Source organism: Apteryx rowi, unplaced genomic scaffold, assembly GCF_003343035.1.
Source record: "Apteryx rowi isolate R43461 unplaced genomic scaffold, aptRow1 scaffold_71, whole genome shotgun sequence".
Taxonomy (NCBI): domain Eukaryota; kingdom Metazoa; phylum Chordata; class Aves; order Apterygiformes; family Apterygidae; genus Apteryx; species Apteryx rowi.
In genome coordinates this window covers 3174105-3193575 of record NW_020450994.1, presented here as the reverse complement: position 1 = coordinate 3193575, position 19471 = coordinate 3174105, and the positions used below count along the sequence as shown (strand labels likewise).

The window sequence follows — 19471 nt, the reverse complement described above, 5'->3', positions numbered from 1 at the left end:
AGGGGTCATTAGAGGATGGGGGAGTCAGAGGGGGCCGGGCGGACATTACCTGGGGCGGGCTGTTGGGAGGGTTGTGCCTGGGGGCACCTTGGGGGGCAGAGCCCGGCACGGGGAGGGGTCTGGGTTTGGGGGAGGTTGGGGAGGGGATGGCGGAGGGGAAGGTCCTTCCGGAGCGGAGACCTAGGAACATGCCACCCCAAAAGGTGAAGGAGTCATCCCATGTCCCCCACTCCAGAGGGGGACCCCAGCAGGGCCGGGGGGGACCGAGGCGGGAGCATGGCGGTGCAGGGCTGGCACCGCAGGGGACCTGGCTCACGCTGGGCTGGCGCGAGCCTGGGGCGCGATGGGCGAGCGGGGCTGAAGGCCGTGCCCCAGCGCCTCGCCTCGGTGACCGCGTCCCGTCCCCACGCGCAGGGCGGCTCTGACAGGCTGCATGCCTCCCCCGCACCCTGGGGAGAGGCCGCCGCGCACGGCCAGCGTCCCCCGCAGAGGGCCTGCGCCCCGGGTAGCCGAAGAGAAGCCGCTGTGCAACGGGGAGATGCTTGCRGCCACGGCCGAGACACCCGGTGAGGCCCTGCTGGCTCCGACTGACGGATCCGGAGCGGTGCCACCCGAGGAGGTCGGGAAGGAGCCCCTTGGGCTCGAGCTGCCGCCAGCAGGGCCCTGCATCAGAGAGCTGCCCCCGAGCCTGGGGCAGACGCTGCCCGTCCCCGTGCGGACCCCCGCCGAGCAGCCGAGCCAGCCTGCACCCCGGGGAAGCTGCTTGATCCGCAACTGGCAGGAGGAGGTAATTCCTGGCCGCTGGCTTGGAGGCGCTATGCGGAGTAATGAGAAACGTTCCTCCAGAACAGCTCTGGAAGCCTGCCACGTTCCTGCCCCCTTGCCGCGAAGCCCCTGCTCCTGCGTTAGATGAAACGCTGTGGTCTGCACGCTTCCCCAGGTCAGCCTTGCTTGCCACGGACTCCCTGCCTTTCTGGAGCAGGGTGGGCCCTCTCCGCCCTCTGACAGTCTGTGCTGGGGCCTGTCTGTCCGTAGCCACCCCCAGTCCTGCAGTGGGGTGCCCTGGACTCCCGTCCTGCTAGTGGAGGGCTGCCGTCGTGTCTTGCGCTTTCGCTCGTGCTCACAGGCTGCGGATGGGGCAAGGGAAGGCCCTGGGAACGTGCTGTTGCRAGCACCCTTGGTTTTAGCCTACACCAGGGCACAGCCTGTCAGCACCCCCGGATGAGCCCGCTCTCTTTAAATAGCTGTCCTTGACCAAGCCCGAGCTCCCGGGATGACCTTGAGATCTGCGGGATGGAAAGGGGATGAAATTCAATAGTGCAAAATGCACCGGCATGCACTTAGGGACCAATAGCAAGAATTTCTGCTGTAACCTGGGAGCTCGTTGTTTCGGAAGAGAGAGTTGGGTGTTGCAGTCGATCAGGGAGTAGCGACAAGCTGACAAAACAGGATGCCACAGTGACAGCAGGGACTGAGGCGATGCAAGGAAGTGTCAGGCCAGGCATTTTCCAGCAGAGCTAGGAAAGTATTTGTGCCATGGACAGGGCCCTAGTGAGGGTGACAGAGCACTGGAACAGGTTGTGGAGTCTCCTTCTCTGGAGATATTCAAAACCTTCCTGGACACGATCCTGTGCAATGTGCTCTAGGTGACCCTGCTTGAGCAGGGGGTTTGGACTTAGATGATCTCCAGAGGTACCTTCCAACCTCCGCCATTCTGTGATTCTGTGAGGGTGTTGCTGAAAAAGCAAGTGCAGCTCGGTAGCCCCTGGTGAGGCAAGCAGGGCCGAGGGGGGGCAACGAAGGCAGAGAGGCGGATCCCTCGTCCCTTTGCCGAGCCCCACTGCTGYGTCCAAATGCACCGGGGAGCTCAGAGGACTGTGCAAACCAGAGGACACTGCTGGATCAAGAGCAGGTGGCCAAAAGTGGTCATCTAGGACAAAATTAGGCTAATAGAGTTGGCAGAGCTCTCTAAATAACATCTTTGTCCTTGGCCCASGCTGGAGCAGCTCTGCCCAGCTGTTCTTGATGCATTTAGCCTGCATGGAAAGTTGCGGGGCAGAGGGTGCAGCCCTCCCCAGGTAACCTTCCTGCTGAGCMCTCGTGCTTCAAGTCTTTCCTGTGAAATGTTCCCTGACATCTGACCTGCTTCTCCCTCAGCACAGGCTGAACCCACGGCTTCTTGTCCTGGCTGTGCAGATGGGAGATATCTTTATTCCCTTCTCTGTTTTACACGCAAAGACCCTTCCCACATCTAACCTCACTCTACTTTGAACCCTAACCTCTTCAGGCTTTCCCAGGGGTTGCGTTATTCATGTTTTTGCACTCTGCACGCTTCCCCTTTGGCCAGCGTCTCTCTTAAAGTGCTGTGGCCAGATGTGGGCACAGAATCACAGCTGAGATATGTCCTCAGGACTGCGCCACGTGTCCTGCTGTGACAGCCCTGCCCTGACGCTTTCTAGCTTCAATCTTATCTCTGGGCCTTTTCCTGCAGAGCCGAAAAAGCTGACTCTTCTCACTCCTAGATTTCTGCAGCTGTAAATGCAGCAAGTTTTCCACCAAGAAAGCAGTGATGGTCGGTAGTGGGGACAGGGTCCCCCTGTATAGAGGCTAATTCCCCATACACTCAGTGTCTGCCCAGGGTAAGTGTCCCAGGTTACGAAGAGTGCCTTGTCCTTCAGAATATTTACCCAATGTGTCAACAGCTGGCGTCCTTACAAGTCTCCTCGCCAGCTCTTCTCCAACTGCTCACTGTGTCCTCGCTGCCGATCAGCGTCTGCTTTACAAAGACCGTGGCTGCCTCAGGCCCAGGTCTCCCCTAACCTGGCCTCTTTCTGATGGAGCTGGTGCCAGAGCAGAGCTGGAGGAGCTCTGATTTGGTCTGAAGTGTCTGAGCGTGTGAGAGCCCAGTGCACGCACAGCACCCAAAAGCCCTGGGGGTCCTGCCAGGGGAGAGCCCATGTGGGGGGCATTGCCGGGCCACTCCGTGTGCGGTGTCKAGTGGAGCTGCGTGTCTGATACGTGCTGGGCTGGCGGCACGAGCGTGGGCTGCTGGTCAAAGCGTGTGCAGAGGGATGARCATTTCCTGGGGGAGCTGGGCTCCCTCTGCGACCTTTTGCACGGGAAGTTGGACGCATCCCAGGGCAGCCCCCCCCCCAAAGGCTGTGGGTGCGTTGTGTTTTGTGCTCTGGCAGCCCGACGGTGGCAATGACCACGCGGTGACTCCCCATGACAGGGCAATGGGGATGCCCTCTTGCTGTGCCAGCCACCCTGGCAGAGGCAGGTCRGGCAGGGGTTTGCTGCCAAGCTGTGTTGAGGCTCAGAGAGGCTGCTGGTTTGCTTTAATGCCATAACAGTGCTTGCCCAGTTGTAAGGCCAGCCGGGATGGCTGTGCAGGGCTGCTTTCCAGGTGGGCTGGGCACATTTTACCTCCTTCAGCTTTTCCTGGTGGGGTTCTGGGTAGCTGTACAAGGATGTCTGACCCTTGGCAGGCAGGGAGAGGCTCAGCCCTACCCAGACTGTAGGTTTCTAGCTTTCCTGGTGAGCMGAGCTTATGGGAAGGACCCTCTCCCTTTTGCAGAACATGTCTCAGCATCTGGGGCTGCTCCTCAGCAAGGTGCTCTGGGACACCTTGTTTTAGGGACTTGCTCATCATACTGGGCAGGGGTGTGTGTGAAGGCTTTGGCACTATGCTAGACCCAGCCGGATGGTGCATCCTGAAGCCAGGATCCTGGGGGAGACTCAGAGGCCCAAAACTGAGGGTACTGTCACCATGGCATGGTGGTGCATGGCATGGGCATGACCTTGTGCTGTGGTAGTTGTGCGGATGGGCACTGTTTGGGGGAAACATGGGGTTGGCATGGCCTTGGCTATGTGGTGGTGCCCACAGCACATGGGTCATCATGTTTGAGAAATGGGGCAGTTCAGCAGGAGGGGAGCATTGCCTGGGGGGGCCTGGGCCCACCTCCTGCCTCTGCTCAGAGCCACATGGGACCGTCAAAAGCTTAAAAACCTGGAGCAGGCATGGAGCAAAGGCTGCGATCGCCTCCTGCCTCCTCCTCACAGCCCGTGTGGTCTGTTCCCAGAGAGCCACGAATGACCTGGACCACATGCCGAGGCCGGAGCTGGGCAGCGAGGGGTTCTTCTACCGGCACGGCCACCGCGGGCTGCTCACCCACCAGCTCCTCTCCCAGCTTGCTGACAGCACCACCATGAAGGACGCCTACCGCCAGCCCTGGAGGACTGCGCTCCCGGCACGAGGTGAAGCAGAGCCCCGCTGCGGCACGGCTCCCCATGGGGGCAGTGAGCGTGGCGGGAGGGCCTTGGCTGCCCTGGGGCTGACGGTGCCYGCTTCCCCCGCAGGGCAGCGGGAAGCCGTGCTGGAGTTCATGCTGTACCAGAAGTACAGGCAAGTCTGCGCTCCCTTGGGCCACCCACCCTCGGGCCCCGCTGTCGCCGCTCGCTGGGCTCCAACTGCGGGTGGGAGGCAGGTCCCCAGGTGCAGCCGCCCAGCTCGGTGGTCCTGGAGGGACCCTGGCAGTCAGGACCTGGCTCAGCAGAGCTGTGCTCTGCGCCTGGGGTATTTCCTGCTGCTTTCCATCCCTGCGAGGGCATGAGCCGGTCAGCTGGGCCTGGGCAGACCAGCGCCTCCTCCCAGGCCAGCTGATCTGGGGGAGCACAGCTGGGGTGAGGAAGCAAAGGGACGAAGAGGATCTGGCGCTCACTCGTGAGGCGGCAGGAGGTGAGGAAGGGCTGGGGATGCTCTGGCATCAGCTTTTCCTGAGCGTGAGGGGGTCCCCTGTTCCCAGAGGCATTTAATTCACCCAGACTGCGCCAGCCAGCCCCCCTCTTCTGCTAGCCGGCCACTGTGGGCCTCAGGCCTGGAGCAATGCCCTGGAGGGGGGGCTCTGTATGTCCGAGGGCACCGGAGCCGAGTGGTGCCAGGGGTCCTGTCCAGCTCGTGCCTCCAGCCACCCCAGAGCTCTCCCTGCAGGAAAGAGATGCTGGAGGAGATCTGCCCGCCACCTGGTCCCATGGAGTCGGTCTCCACCACGCACCGGGACTACTGTGCAGAGGGCTTCCAGCCCGCACCGCTGCCCACCACCCAGGTACGGCTCGCCCCAAGTGGGGGCACCCTCCCAGCTCGTGGCAGCCCCCAGGCCACCCATAGCTCATGATGGCTGTCCCGTCCAGCACTGGGAACAGCTGGGGGACTCTGGGAGCCCCCAAGCCTCCTGGGTMCCCTCAGAGCATGTAGTGGCACCTGGGTGCCCTTCTCCTTGGTCACGGGTACTGTACCTCTTCCACCCACAGCCCCACGACTGCTACACGGAGCAGCCCCACAGCTACTGGCTGGAGCAAGCCCACAACGTGCCCGTAAGCACCCCGCCGCCCTGCCCTGCCCTGCGCCCTCTGCGCTGGCTCCRCACTGCTCATGGGGACCCTGTCCAATTCCTCCCCCTCCAGGGTATCACCAGCATCCGCACCACGGACACTCCCTTTCGGAGGAACGCGGCCTTCTCCACCCCCATCACGGAGTACCTGGGCCAGCCCATGCCCTGACGCCYGCGAGAGCTGCCCCAGCCTCTAGCCTGGCCGAGCAATAAAGAGCAGCAGGTAGCGGCTGTCCTTGCACCGCCGGAAGACGAGGGCCTGACTCTGTCCCAGGCGTTCCTGCGTGTACCTGCCACCCCAGGCACCTTTCTCAGAGCAGCCCAGGTGCTGGCATAGGGGCGCCCCACATCCAGAGCACCTCGTTTCCCATAGCTTCCCAGGGGGCCAGGCAGCCGCGGCCAGGCAGGCAGCACGGGCCAGCCTGCCCCCCTGGCGTGGGGCACCCTCCAACCCCTTGGTGAGTCACTGCCAGGAGCACAGCCCCACTGCGGACCCCATCAGCCCAGCGCAAGCCCGGCGTCCCCCGTGGCAGGGTCCCGGCGCTCCCTCATCCGCGTGGGATGAGGGCGCTCGCTGACGGGAGGACGAGTCCTGGCGCGGCCCTGTCCCCTGGGACGTGTCCTCTCCCGGTGCCCAGGGGACGTGTGGCCCCCGGGCGTAGCTCCGGCCCCGGGCCGTGCCCAGCTGCCGCTCTCCGGGCACAGGTGGGTTCCAGTAAGCGGCTGCCGCGCAGCCAGAGCATGAGCTCACAGGAACGCACTGCAGCCCTCGGGCCAAAGCAAACCCCGCGGCGGCGAGGCCTTCCCGGAACTGCCCTGAACCCTCTCCAGCAGACGCAGCGCGGCAGCCTCCCTGCCGTGGCTCGGGAAAGCCGGCACGGGGCGGCTCGCTGCACGCGCCCAGCGCCAGCCCCCGGGGGCCAGACCCAGCCCTGCCGGGGAGGCTCCGGGAGCAGCTCTGGCCAGGGTCCCCGAACAGGCTGGGTGCAGCCGTCCCCAGCCTCGGCTCAGCTCGTGGTCGGGTCACCCCAAACCCACCCCGTTTTGCAGTTAGGGGGTCGCAGCTTGAGGGTCGGAGTAAAGCACAAGGCGGAGGCAGAGGGGTTTGGGGAAATCTGTATTTCAACAAAATAGTTTGCACTATCTGACTGCTATATTTACACCTGGTGGGAGGGGGTATTTACACGACCCGGTGGGGCTATATACAGGGGAGCGGGAGGAAGGTGAGAGGGGCAGGGGATGCGGGGAGCAGCAGCGGCACTGAACGTAGTCGGCTGTGCTCCGGCTGAGGGGCCAGTCCTGGCAGGAGCCCCCGTCTTTCCCCCCCGGGGAGGGGTGACGCGGTCTGCCAGGGCCGGAGTACTAAAAAGAGAAGGCAAAATGCCCTGTGGGGCAGCCAGGCCCCAGGGAGCGGGCTCAGAGCCAGCTGAGCCGTGGGGGAGCGGACGCAAGGGGTTCAGGACCCGAGAGGGCTGGGGGATGGGGGCCSGGATGGGGGCCGGATCCTCCCCACCCGGGGGGAGGTGGGCTTTGCTGGTGCCTGTGGGTGGGGGGCAGGCAGCGCCGTCACTGCGGGGCCCCGCGTGCCCGAGCCCCGCTCCAGGAGGCGAAGCCGGGAGCTGCAGGGGCCGGGGTGGACCCAGGCCGTGGCACAGCCCAGGGGCGAGCRGGGCCAGGCGGCGCCGGGAAGCGTGGCCGGAGACAGAGCGCGGCGTCCCAGTGTGGCGCGGGGCTCCGCAGCGGTGGCGCGGCTGGGCTCAGATGACTTGGGGGTCTTTCCTCTCGCCCAGCAGCCAGTACGTCCGCATTTTCCCCTTGCCCTGGGGGCAGAGGGGAGCGTTCAGCGCCGTGCCTGCGACAGCACCGGAGCCAGACCCTCCCGAGCCCATGGCTTGGCGGCGGTGTGGACCTCGTCCAACCCTTGCCCAGGTGGGCTGGTGCCACCGCTGCCCTCTCGGGTGTGACCCTGCGCACTGGGATCTGCCGAGGGGCGCGGGGACTCCCAGTACCATACCACACCACCCAGTCCATGGCACCTGGCTGGGGTCCTCCACTGGGCCCCCTGCCCACCACCTCGTCCTGGCCTCACCTTCATCTCCACATCCCCGCGCAGCTCCAGCTCGAAGCAGCCAAACTCATCCAGGACTTCTTTGGTGGTGGACGAGACATGGATCTTCAGGGCTGGGGCACACAGAGGGAAAAGAGATGTTGCTGGGGTTTGGGACTGGGGTGCGACCCACAGCTCCGAACCCCGGAGAAGCTGGCAGCCTGCAGCTGGCCCTGGCCTCGGGACTCACCTTGGCCATTGGACTCCATGCGGGAGGCTGTGTTCACCGTGTCTCCAAACAGGCAGTACCGGGGCATCTTCAGACCGACGACRCCAGCACAGACAGGGCCTGCGGGCACAGAAACATGAGCTGCTGCAGGATGGGAGAGCATCTCCCGGCTGCGGTCCCAGCTGAGTGCCTCTCCAGGGATGCCCGAGCGTGGCACTTAGGTCACCCGGGGGGTGACAGCAGCCCTCGCACCCCTGTGCCCTCCAGCATCTCAGCTTGGGGCCCAGCAGGGCTCACTGCTGTGCACTGGCTCACGCGCCGGGCTCACCGGTGTGGATGCCGATACGCAGGCGGAGCTGGTCATTGGGCCGGTGCCGGATCTTGAAGGTTTTGACGGCCTCGAGCAGGGCCAGGGCCATGCGGACGATCTCGTGGGCGTGCAGCTTCCCGTTGCGCACCGGCAGCCCCGACACCACCATGTAGGCGTCCCCGATGGTCTCCACCTGCAGCAGTGGGGTCAGGGGGAGCAGCGTGCCCCACACCACCCCGGCAGCACCCACCTTGTTGGGATCCCCCGTCCCCTGCCCAGGGCACCCTTTCCATGCCCCCCCGACCCAGCGCCTCGCTGTGGGGGGCTGCACACGCTCATGTCCCCCACCTTGTACACGTCGAAGTTGTCAATGATGGCATCGAAGCAGGTGTAGAGATCGTTCAGCAGTGTCACCACCTGGAAGGAGCACGGGTGAGTGCAGGGCTGCGAGTGGGCACGTCCCTCCGAGCTGCCCACGGCATGGGCACGAGCACGGGGCTGCCAAGGCAAGCCGAGCTCTCCTGCCGGCTGCGGGCAGGGGCAGCGGCTCTTGCCGCCCCGCGGGGCCCTGCTCCCACCTGCATGGGGGTGCTCTCAGCCGAGAGGGCGGTGAAGCCCACAATGTCGCTGAAGTAGATGGTGACGCTGTCGAAAGCCTCGGCCCGCACCGTCTCCCCGCGCTTCAGCTGCTCCGCCACGGAGCTGGGGAGGGAAGGGGGGACGGTGGGTGCCACGGGCCAGCGCTGCCCCTGCAGAGCGCTGGGCTTGGCGTGACCGCAGGGAGGATCACATGCTCCCTCCCCGAAGCCTGGCACCCCGGTCCTCCCTGCCCTCTCCACCCCTTTCCCCGGCACAGGCCTGCAGGGCAGGCTGGGGACCCTGCGCTTGCCCGGCGGCGGGTGCAGGCTGGCACCCGTCCCCGGGGCGCCATGCGCTCCCGTCTCGCCCGTCCTCACTGGGGCAGGATCTGATAGAGCAGGTTCTCCGCCTTGCGCTTCTCCTCCAGGTAGGCCTGCGTCCGCTCCTCCACCAGCTTCTCCAGGTTGTTGGCGTACTGCTCCATGCGCGACAGCAGGTTGTCCAGGATGCTGGTGCTGCCCTCCCTGCAGGGACACCGGTGCTGGGAAGCGGGGGGGCCGCGACGCACCCTCGCTCCCAACGGGCTGAGGTGCCCCCCAACGGCCCCCCAGGGTGGCTGTCCTCCGAGAGCCACCGGGCCCTGCTGTCGGCAGGGTTAGGGCTGCTCCCGGCCCCTCCAGCACCCGCGGCCGCCCCCCTCCCCGCCGGCACCCACTTGTTGAATCTGCGGATGAAGATCTTGATCTGGCCGAAGTCGGGGCGCTCGGCCGGCTCCTGCGCCCAGCAGCGCTCCATGAGCACCGCCAGCTCCTCGCTGTGCACCCCGATGTCGATGGAGGGGCGGAAGTACGGCTTCTGGCTGTTTCGCACCTTCTGCACGATCTCTGCCGGGGCGGGGGGACGCGGCGTCAGGGCGCCAGCCCGCCGGGGGCACCAGGCGAGCACGGGGCCGCCCCATCCCCGTCCTTCTCCGCACCTCCCCCCTCACCTTTGGGGCTCAGGTCCATGCCCTCGACATAGAAGGGGCCGTTGCGCAGGGCGATCTCCTGCACGATGATGCCGAAGCTGTACACGTCGGCCTTCTGCATGCCCTGGGGGGGCAGCTGGCCTTTCTGCAGCAGCTCTGGCGCCGTCCACAGCTTCTCTGGCAGGACACGGCCATGGGGCGGTAAGGCAGGGCCACCCCGTCCCACCTCCGCGGGGACCAAGCCGGGGCCACCCAGGCACCCGTCCCCAGGCAGCCGGGCACCGCACTCACTGGCGTAGAGGGCGTGCGTGTCCTCGCTGTCGCAGGACGAGCGGAAGCTGGCCAGCCCGTAGTCGGTGATCTTCAGCACGAAGCGGCTGTCCACCACGCAGTTGGATGACTTGAGGCTGCCGTGGTGCCCGATGATGCTGTTGTGCAGGAAGGCCATTCCCTATGGCGGACAGACAGACGGACACTGCAAAGCTGGCACCCCCGAGCGAAGCCCGGGTACGCCCCAGCACCCCGTCCCACAGCCCAGCACCCTCGTTTGGGTACCTTGACGATGTCATTGATGAGCGAGTAGCGAAACATCCAGTCCAGGTTGATGCTCTCGTTCTCCAGGACGTCCTGGGGGGAGCACGTTGGACGTGAGCAGGGCCTTGCCGAGCGCCGCTGGACGGCAGCACCGAGCACCCGGCCTCGCAGGGAGCTGAGCCGCGTGGCTCGCCTGGGGCGGCTCGGCGGCACTGACCCCGTCCCGTCCAGGGGCTTCTGCCCCGCTGGCAGCCCCATTCGCACGGCTGCTCCCCTGACGGCAAGTCTCGCGGGGCTTGGACAGCCACCGGGTGTTTATAGCCCTGTCCTCAGTGCAACCAGGCCACCAGCCGTCAGGGCACAGCGTTGAGAAACCCCCCGGGCCCCCATGGACGCGGGGTGCAGCTGGGCTGGGCGCCCCCCCCCGGCCCCTCTCACCACCCCCCTACCTGCAGGCTGCCCCGCGGGCAGTACTCGGTCACGATGCAGATGTTGGGGGGGTCGATGCACGCCCCGATGAACCGCGTCAGGTGGTTGAACTGGATGTCCCGCATCTAGAGCCAGAAACAGAGCTGAGACCATGCCAAGATCAGGTGGGGCACATTGCTGCTCAGACCCCAGCACCCACAGACCAGCCCGGCCCCATGTCCCCAAGCCCCCCCGCCGGCAGGACCAGCCCCTGTGCCCCCAAGCAGGGTCCCCCACCACAGCCCGGACCCCACACCTACGTGCTTCAGCTCGAAGAGCACCTGCCGCGTCAGCTCGATGCGCTTCTTATTGACGTGTTTGATGGCCACCACGTTGCCCTGAGGTGGAAGGGGCGAAGGAGAGGTCAGTGCGGCGTGGGGAGGGAGAGGGGCGCCCGGCGGCGCGGCGGGGGGATGACTGGGCATGGATAATTCTGTAACGGGGGCCGTGGGGGAGGTGGCACGTGGCGGGGAGCGAGGTGCCAGCACGCAGCCAAGGGGGACGCCGGAGCGCACGGGGACGCCGCATGGCCAGGGAGGTTCAGGGCTTGGCACGCGGCGACGCGGGCGCTCTTGCTGCCAGACGGACTGACCTTGAAATGGCCGGTGTTGGCGAAGATCTGGAACTTGCCGTGGGTGGTCATCAGGGAGCCGTAGCTGGAGCCGCGCTGGGAGGGAAGGAGAGGGTTAGGGAGGGGGGCTCCGGGGCAGGGACATCCCGGCGGCAGTGGGGTGCGCAGGGGATGCTGCAGAGCGGGCTCTGCAGGGCAAGGTCTGTGGGGCTGTACGCTCTACAGGGAGGGCAAAGTCTACAGGAGGAGGTGTGACGCTCTGCCAGGGATGCGGCTCTACAGGGGCCGTGTAGGGGCAGGACGAGGCGCGGTGCTCCGTGGGTCGCTGCTCTCACCAGGGACAGCGTGAGCCGGCTGCCCGCTCTCTTGTGGTACCGCTCGGCGCTGCCGAAGTGCAGCTCGTCCCAGCGGATCCGCCACAGCATACTGGCCAGCTCCTTCTCCAGCATCAGCTTCCTGGGGAGCACGGCGGGGTCAGGCACCCGTGGCCCTGCCCGGGGACACCCAGCGGCGCAGGACGGGTCCCCCAGCCTGCCCCCCACCGTGTCGAGGGGCGCCTGGGTCCAAGGCAGAGGCTCCCTGGTCCCCGACTGACCTGAAGATGAGGAAGCTGGAGATGCCGAACATGACGAAGGTGAGGCCGGCGCCCAAAGCCACGATGGCCAGCATGGAGAGGGGGGCTGCAGGGAGCAGGGGGTGTTAGCACCGCCCGGCTTCCCCACCCCGCAGAGCCCCCAGCCCCCGCAGTGGGCACCAGGCAGGCCAGCACCCATGGGAAACCATCCCAAGAGCCTGGGACAGCCCGGCTGGTGGGATCCCATGCACCCACTGGGGAAGGGTACTGGGGACCGAGGGATGTGGGGAAGCCGTGGAGCTGGTGCTTGGGGGCCAGCTGCCCCAGTACACCCACTTTTATCGCAGGAGGGGTCATCCACRTCGAAGACGCAGGGCGGGTTGTCCAGGGGGGGTGCCCCCTTCACCCAGCGGATGGGCCGGCCCAGCCAGTGGATCTGCTTCTCCGCACCCGAGTAGTGTCCCACCACCTAYGGGGAGAGAGAGCTGAGCCTGTGGATCCCACCAGCCCCGGGGCTCTCCAAACCACCCACAGCGCTCTGAGCATCCCTTCCCCAGCCCCGGCTGTGGGCACGCTCCCCGCTGCCCCGGCTCCGCAGGGCCAGCGCCAGCCCCCACCTCGTACTGCCCGCTCTCGGGATCGCTCATGGCCCACAGGTTGAAGTCCGTGTCCCGGTCGTTGTTGCTGTCCATGCTCACCAGCCCCGTCACTCCTGCAGGAGAAGCGAGACCCAGGTGGGACAGGAACCACGTCCAGCTCACACCACGGGTGCCAGCACCACTGCGTCCTGGCCRGGCCACCAGCCTCGGCTCCCACCCCAGCCCTGCCGTTACCTTGGAACTTGCGGTCCCGCATCTTCTGGATGATGCGGGTGACGTTTTTCTTGGAGCCGCCCTCCCGCAGCGTCTCGTTCAGCACTATGGCGTACAGCAGCACCCCATCGTAGAAACAGCCTGCCACCAGGTTCATCTGTCGGGGAGAGATGTCAGCACCCTCAGCCTGCCGGGGCCATGCACACACCCACAGCACCAAAACCCCATGCACCAGGGCCATGCACGCAGCCTCCAGAGATGGCACCTCTGGCATTGCAYGTGGCCATGTCCCACTGTCCGCACRCTGGTGACATGCYGCAGCCCCGCTCGGACCGGTCCCCACAGCTCCGAGCCCGGGGGGCCCGGCACGCAGACCTACGGGGCCCCACTTACCAGGGAGTAATTGAGCTGCACCCCAAAATTCTCCTTGGCTCGCAGGATGAGCTGGGTTTGGAAGTGCTGGTACTCGGGGTTTTGGGGCTCGTGGTAGGTGATCACCAGCACCGTCTGCAACCAAGCACAGCACCGCGGCCGCTCACGCAGGTCCGGCGGCGCTGCCGCGAGCCCCGTCCCCGTGCCCGCGCAGGGGGGCGCAGCGCCGCTCACCTGGAAGGCCTCGCGCAGCCCCGAGTCCTGGCCCTGGCCCTGCTGCCAGGGCTTGAAGGCGTCGCGGGCAGAGTCGCCCCGCAGGCTCTCCCCGAAGACGTCCACGTAGAAGAAGACGTAGTCGCCGTTGGTGAGGTTCTCGCGCTGCGCCCGCTGCATGATCCGCCGCAGCATCTCCAGCGGGCCGCAGATGTAAACCACTGCGGGAGAGACGGGGCGTCAGGGCGCATGCCGGCACCCGCTGCCACCCACCCCGGCCGCCAACGACTCCTCCGGCGCCCAGGACACCCCTGCCAYGCGCAGAGCAGGCTCCCTCCTCTCAGGGGGATGGGGAAGATCTCGGCTCACTGCCTCTTAATGCCCACGCGCTCATACCCCCACGGCCAGAGAGCCCAGTCAGCCCCACAGCCCTCATCTGCCCTGTCCCGCTCCTGCCACATGAGATGCCTTGGGCTAGAGGGTCAGAACGGCCAAAAAGGGAACCCTTGCTCCGAAACATGGGACCGGCACGCTGTGCATCCCCACGCACAACAGTCTGGCGTAAATCGCCCCGCGCACGGTGCTCCGGCACACACACACCCCCCACACGCCCTGCTCCAGCACAGACCCCCCTGCACAGATGGCTCCTGCCCAAACAGACCCCACGCACCCCCCGAAACAGCAGCCCCACGCAGCCCTTCTGGATCCCCACAGAAACGGGTCCCGCCCAGGCTGATCCCCCACGGGCACGGCCCCGTGCACGGGGACCTCGCCGCTGCGCCCAGGAAGGGAGGCGACAACCGAGGACCGTGTCCACGAGATGCTCCCCGTCCCCCCCAGACCCTCGCGGAGCAGCCGGGAGCCTGCTGGCCTGGCATCCCTGCTCGAGGGGCTCCGGCATCCCCGCTTGAGGGGCTCCGGCATCCCTGGCCCAGGGAAAACAGGTCCAGAAAGGCCCTGGGGCCGTGTCCCGGAGGACGGCAGCCTTTGCCTGGAGGACGCTGGGGAATCCAGACTCGGGAAGGGACAAAAACATGTTTGGGTTTGCGGTCGTGCGGCAGGAATGTGCAGGTTCCCGGATTCCAGCACCTTCGGCGGCTGCGGCATTAATTGGAAACAGAGCATCTGCTGGTGCGACGCACGCGGCAAGGGGGTGCCCGGGCCCCGGCCCGCCACCCCGGCTGCCTCCAGCCCAGCGCCGGGGCTCCACCGGCCCCGGCGGGACACCCGGCCCGGGCACTGCGAAGGGGCTGCRCGGGGCTGGCCGAGAGCGCCGCGGGCCACGGGGACGGCTGCCACGCGGGCTGCGCCTGAGACCGTCTGAAACCCCCCCGAGCAGGGGCCCTCTTTGCCCTCGGAGGGCCAGAGCGGAGGATCCTGCCACTGCCTCCTCCCTCCCCCCGGAAAACCAGGGCCCCTGCTCCAGCCAGGCTGGCTGGGAACCGGGGATTGAGCAACGTGGGAGGAGGAGGCGGCGGGCGCCGGAGGAATGTCACGCTCAGACGCTGGCCCCAGCTCGCAGCCCTCCCGCGCGGGGCCAGCGCCGTGCCAGGGCCCCGGCCAGATTGGGAGCGGAGGGAGGGAGGGACGGGGCGAGCGAGGAAGCCCTGCGCCCGGGGCCAGGGTCCCCGCACCAGGAGAGCCCCCCGCCGCGAGCGGGCACGGGGCCAGGCAGGCACCAGGATCTGCAGGCGCTCCCGCCAGCCTTGACTTTCGGTGCACAAGGCAGCCCACGGGTGGGAGAAGACACCCCACAGAGCCGCCCTGGGTACCGGAAACCYGCAGAGATGCTGGGAGCTGCTTCTGGGCAGGGGGGAGAGGCACAACGCCAGGGGACGGAGGGGAACAAGGTGGCAAATGGGCCGCAGAGCGGCCGACACAAACACCCCTCTGCCATCGCCGCTGAGCCCGGTACCCCGGCAGCAACATGTCCCTGCACAGCTGGAGGCAGCTCCTGCCCGTCCTCCGGGAAGCTCTGCTCTCTTCCCGAGAGATTCACAGCCAGGCACCCCAGCACCCTGCCGCAGGGATGTCCACACTCCTTCTGCCCCACCATCGTCCCCGTTTCCTGCTCGGTGCCRCCAGCGCTGCCGGCCCCGGTGGGAAGGGATGAGGCKCTTGGACGCGGGGTGGCTCGCAGCRGGTTGGGCGAGGGAGGCACGAGCAGAAGCCCCTTTCGGATTTCCTAATGGGTCAGAAATGGGTTTCCTCYGAATGCTGCACCTCCTTCAGTAAACGCTCTCTCTGCCTGCCCCACGGAGCCGTGCACGTCCGGCGCTGAGAAACGCGCCACCTCCCACTCCCCAAACCGCTCCGCCAGGACAGGCAGCGCAGCATCTCCCCAGCGGCGACACAAGAGCTGCGCAGAGGCCACAGGCCCCGCGCGGGGACACAACGGGTGACCGTCCCCAGCCCAGAGCCGGCGCCAGGCTGGGGGACGCTGCTAAAAAGCAGCATAAAGCTCCCAGCGAGAGGCACCGAATGGGCTGGGGAGCAACAACAGCTGGTGGCAGATGGCGGGACACCCGGCGCAGCAGGCTCCGACGCCAGCAGCAAAACCCAGCCTGGTCAAAAGGCCACGGAGAGCGGGAGGGGGAACGGCGCCTTGACAGCTCCCTGGGGGCAGGTTACGAGAGCCGGGCAGAAGGGCAGGGTCAGCGCTCGCAGTTTGCCGTGACGCAGGCAGCTGCCACCACCGGCAGCCTCCTGCTCAGCCGGCAAACCCGTGCCCACTGACAGCCCCCCGCAGGTCAGCCCCACGGGTCCGACGGGGGGCCGCAAAGGCTCAACGCAGCCACAACCTTGCCGGGGAGCCTCAGCCCRGTGGGGCTGGCACCATCACGGAGGACAACGGGAACGGCCACCGGGCCGGCCCATCTGGCACCCAGGAGGTTCAGGCTGCGCAGAGCCCTCAGGCGCCGATGCACGGGGTATCGGCGACGCGGGAGGGCAGAGCGCGTCGCCCTGGGGGGACAGGGCAGGCCCCGAGCGCACAGACGGGACGGCAAGCTGCTCCCTACCTGAACTGAAACCCTAAACTGAGGGCAAAGGGAGGCCTCCCCGCAAATCCCCGTTCTGCGCAGCACCGCCAGCGCGGGACGCCCCGGGGTGCACGTGGCCAGGGCGGCTGCAGGCTGGCGCCTTCTCGGAGCGGCGCTGCCAACGCACAGCCCCAAAGCGGGGCGAGACCAGCACCCCAGTCGAGCGACCCTCCTGTTCCCACAGATCCTGTGGGGGTGAGGAGGGCAAAGCCCACMCTCCTCCTGGTAGCAGCCCCCCCTCCCCTTTTCCCCAGGCAGAGGACCTGTGCTGTGCAGGCAGATGCTCTGGTAATTCCCTCAACCTCAGCTCTAATTATATCAGTGCTTTTGTGAGCTGCAGGAGAGACGAGGGCCCCTGCACGTCGCCCAGGGACCGGCGAGAGGGGCAATGGGAAGCGCAAGGCATTAGCAGGCAGGACAGGGCCTGCCCCGCTCTTTCCAAACCGCGGTGCTCCCACAGACCCCCGCGCTCACTCCGTAGAGCGGCAGACACTGAGGATTGGGGGCTTCAGGGGCTGATGAGGGGCCGGGGAAGTGGCTTTCCCCAGTGAAGGTTCACCAAACTCATGCCCACCACCTAGGAGAAGGAAGCCGAAGCCAGAAGAAATGACGTATGGTCTCATCGCAGGGCACAGCCCCAGACATGTGCTGCAACCACAGCTGCTGCTTCCCTCTGCAGCCCTCTCCCTGTCTGACACCCCGCGCGCGCCCCACTGTCACATCCCCACGCACACAGGGGTGCCAGCACTCCCACACCCCTGCTGCGGTGCCGAAATCCCCAGCTGGACAGTCAGGGCCCCAGCAGGTCCCACTGCCCTCACCTCGTTGCGTTCCCGACCGCTGGGGCAACGCAGCTCACGCAGGGGTCCCCACACGCTCTGGTGRCCCCCCATAGCCACGCGCTCCCCAAGGAATGGCCGGGCGCACACAGCCATGCCCACCGCAGTGCAGGGACCTGTCCCCAGGACCACTGGGGACAACGGGCACCTGCCCTGGGACAGCCTTGCAGAGGGTCCCGCTCCCTGCCCCGCCAGGGCCACCAGGACGTCAGYGCTGCAGCCCTGAACACCCGCTCCTGTCCGCACACCCAGTCTCCAAACACCCAGCCCCACATCCTGCCCCCCAGCGCCTGCCTGGGGCCAGAGGGCCCAAACTCCCCTGCGTGCCAGCCTGGAGGGCCCAGGCGCTGCCCCTGCATCTCTGCCCACGCCTGGCCTCCTCTCCCCGGCCCTCGCCTCCACACCCCCCTGCCTGCATCAGGAGGGATCGATTCACATCGGGGTGATTTATGGCACCAAGCCGGAAACGTTGATTGGAATTGCTGATTTTAGCCTTTTTCTATGCATGGTTCTTTGCCCCTGTCCCATGCAAAGCTCCAAGCTCCACGGCAGGACCGCGAGCACAGGGAGCCTCCATCCCCATTGCTCGGCCAAGCAAACTGCAGGGGCGGACATGAGCCCACCCTCAGCTCCTTCAGCTTGTCATGGGATGCCCAACCTCACTGATCCAGCGCCATCAGCCTCCCCACCAGCACAACCCTACGCACCCGCGACCACCGCACCAAGAGCAGAGCACCCAGCCCCACAGCACCCAGATGGGGCAGAGCCAGGCAAACCATGTCCTTGACCGCTGGGAGCCCAGCACCCAGCCCGGCGTGGCCAGGTCCTCCCATACGTGGGCTGCTTGGCCCAACGCAGCCAGGAGTAGCGTTCCCTCGGCCAAATTTCCCACTGCCCAATCTGGCTCCGCTTGCCCAGGCTTGATGTCCTTCTTAATGACACAGCATCTTAGGATCCATTAAGAAACAATGCCGAGCAGTTGTCTCCAGGATCAATAAACCCCGCTCATCAATAATGAAACAGCATCAGGCCGCCCTTGGTCTCCAGCTGCCTCCGTAATCCAGTCCATTTCCTCCTGCTCCCAATATAGCCGCTCTCCCGGGGCGCTCTCAACGCGCCAAATTGATTTATCCCTCCATCAGCAGGGTGGGGCCATCCCAAGGCCCCGTCCCAGGGGTCCAGCCCAGCCCTCTCATCTGTCACCAACGCTCACACGGGCGTTTGTCCCTGCCTGCAGCTGCCCCTCTCGAGGCTGCCGTCGCCCCCGCCGCAGCCRGGGACCGGCACGACCCAAGGGCACCCACGGGCGAGCCAGGGGCCCTCCCCAGCGCTGCCTGCGGGGTGCTGGGGCACGGCCGCCTCTGCGTGCCTTGCTGCTCCTGGGCGAGCAACCACAGGCAGGACTGTCCCGCAGCCACGTCCACACTGTCACGCTCCGTGCAGGGTCCAAACTGCCCTTGGGGGTGGCCCTAACCCAGCCAGCRCGGGCTGTGCCTGGGCTCGCTCGGGAGAGGGCAGGATGGCCGGGGCCRGGCCGTGCCAGGAGCGTGCTCCCAGGGTCCCCCAAGGGTCCCTGGCCCTGCTCTCCCACCAGGTGAAGCCCTCTGCATCTGGCAGAGCCCCTGGCAGTGCCCACCAGGCACAGGGGGACTGGGCTGGGGACAGGCAGCGCACGGTCCCCTGGCTCCCCCAGCCCCAGAGCCCCGCCAGCACCGGGCTGCTCGGGGGGCCCTGGGGCTGCCTCGTCCCCTGCTGTGCTGCCCCCCTCCCCGTGGGAGCCCCCCACAGCTCCCACCGTGCCCCCAGCCCTCGCTGTGCCCCACACTGCTCCCACCATGCCCCCAGCCCTCGCTGTGCCCCACACTGCTCCCACCATGCCCCCAGCCCTCACTGTGCCCCACACAGCTCACACTGTGCCCACCCTGCACTGTGCCCCCCACAGCTCCCACCATGCCCCCAGCCCTCGCTGTGCCCCACACTGCTCCCAGTGTGCCCACACCCCTCGCTGTGCCTCACACAGGCCCTACTGCATCCTCAGCCCCTTGTTGTGCCCCACGCAGGTCCCAGTGTGCCCACCTCTCGCTGCGCCCCACACAGGTCCCCCTGTGCCCCTGGCCTCTTACTGTGCCCCACACAGCTCCCCCTGTGCCCCCAGCCCCTTGCTGTGCCCCACACAGGTCCTGCTGCTTCCCCATCCCCTCGTTGTGCCCCACACAGGCCCTACTATATCCTCAGCCCTTGCTGTGCCCCGCACAGGTCCCCCTGTGCCCTGGCCTCTTGCTGTGCCCCACACAGGTCCCCTTAGTCTCTTCCTGTGCCCCACACAGGTCCCTCTGTGCCCCTGGCCTCTTCCCGTGCCTTCTGCAGGGCTTTACTCCTCCCCCCCAAGCCCCACGAAGGGTCCCTTTACCCCCTGCGCATTGTGTCCTGCCCCGCACACCGTCCCCTTGTGCCCCCCTGTGCGCCCAGCCCCACGCAGGGTGCCCCTGCGCCCCCCCTCGCACAGCTCCGCACACGGTCCCCCT

At 66.7% G+C, this 19471-nt stretch overlaps 1 protein-coding gene across 1 annotated transcript in view; it reads right to left on the bottom strand.

Moving 5' to 3' along the window:
• Positions 1 to 7147: 7147 nt before the first annotated feature.
• NPR2 (natriuretic peptide receptor 2) overlaps positions 7148 to 19471 on the bottom strand; it is a 23217-nt gene continuing 10893 nt past the window's right edge. The window contains exons 2-22 of the mRNA XM_026087221.1: positions 13088 to 13287; positions 12875 to 12988; positions 12503 to 12638; positions 12287 to 12381; positions 12006 to 12138; positions 11691 to 11775; positions 11431 to 11551; positions 11117 to 11191; positions 10785 to 10862; positions 10506 to 10610; positions 10078 to 10149; positions 9814 to 9973; positions 9544 to 9699; positions 9271 to 9439; positions 8933 to 9079; positions 8555 to 8678; positions 8325 to 8393; positions 7995 to 8169; positions 7688 to 7786; positions 7480 to 7571; positions 7148 to 7210 (exon numbers count right to left, since the gene is read on the bottom strand). Coding sequence (XP_025943006.1) covers positions 7148 to 7210; positions 7480 to 7571; positions 7688 to 7786; positions 7995 to 8169; positions 8325 to 8393; positions 8555 to 8678; positions 8933 to 9079; positions 9271 to 9439; positions 9544 to 9699; positions 9814 to 9973; positions 10078 to 10149; positions 10506 to 10610; positions 10785 to 10862; positions 11117 to 11191; positions 11431 to 11551; positions 11691 to 11775; positions 12006 to 12138; positions 12287 to 12381; positions 12503 to 12638; positions 12875 to 12988; positions 13088 to 13261 — 2442 coding nt within the window. The 5' untranslated portion in view covers positions 13262 to 13287. The remainder of the gene's footprint in view (positions 7211 to 7479; positions 7572 to 7687; positions 7787 to 7994; positions 8170 to 8324; positions 8394 to 8554; positions 8679 to 8932; positions 9080 to 9270; positions 9440 to 9543; positions 9700 to 9813; positions 9974 to 10077; positions 10150 to 10505; positions 10611 to 10784; positions 10863 to 11116; positions 11192 to 11430; positions 11552 to 11690; positions 11776 to 12005; positions 12139 to 12286; positions 12382 to 12502; positions 12639 to 12874; positions 12989 to 13087; positions 13288 to 19471) is intronic.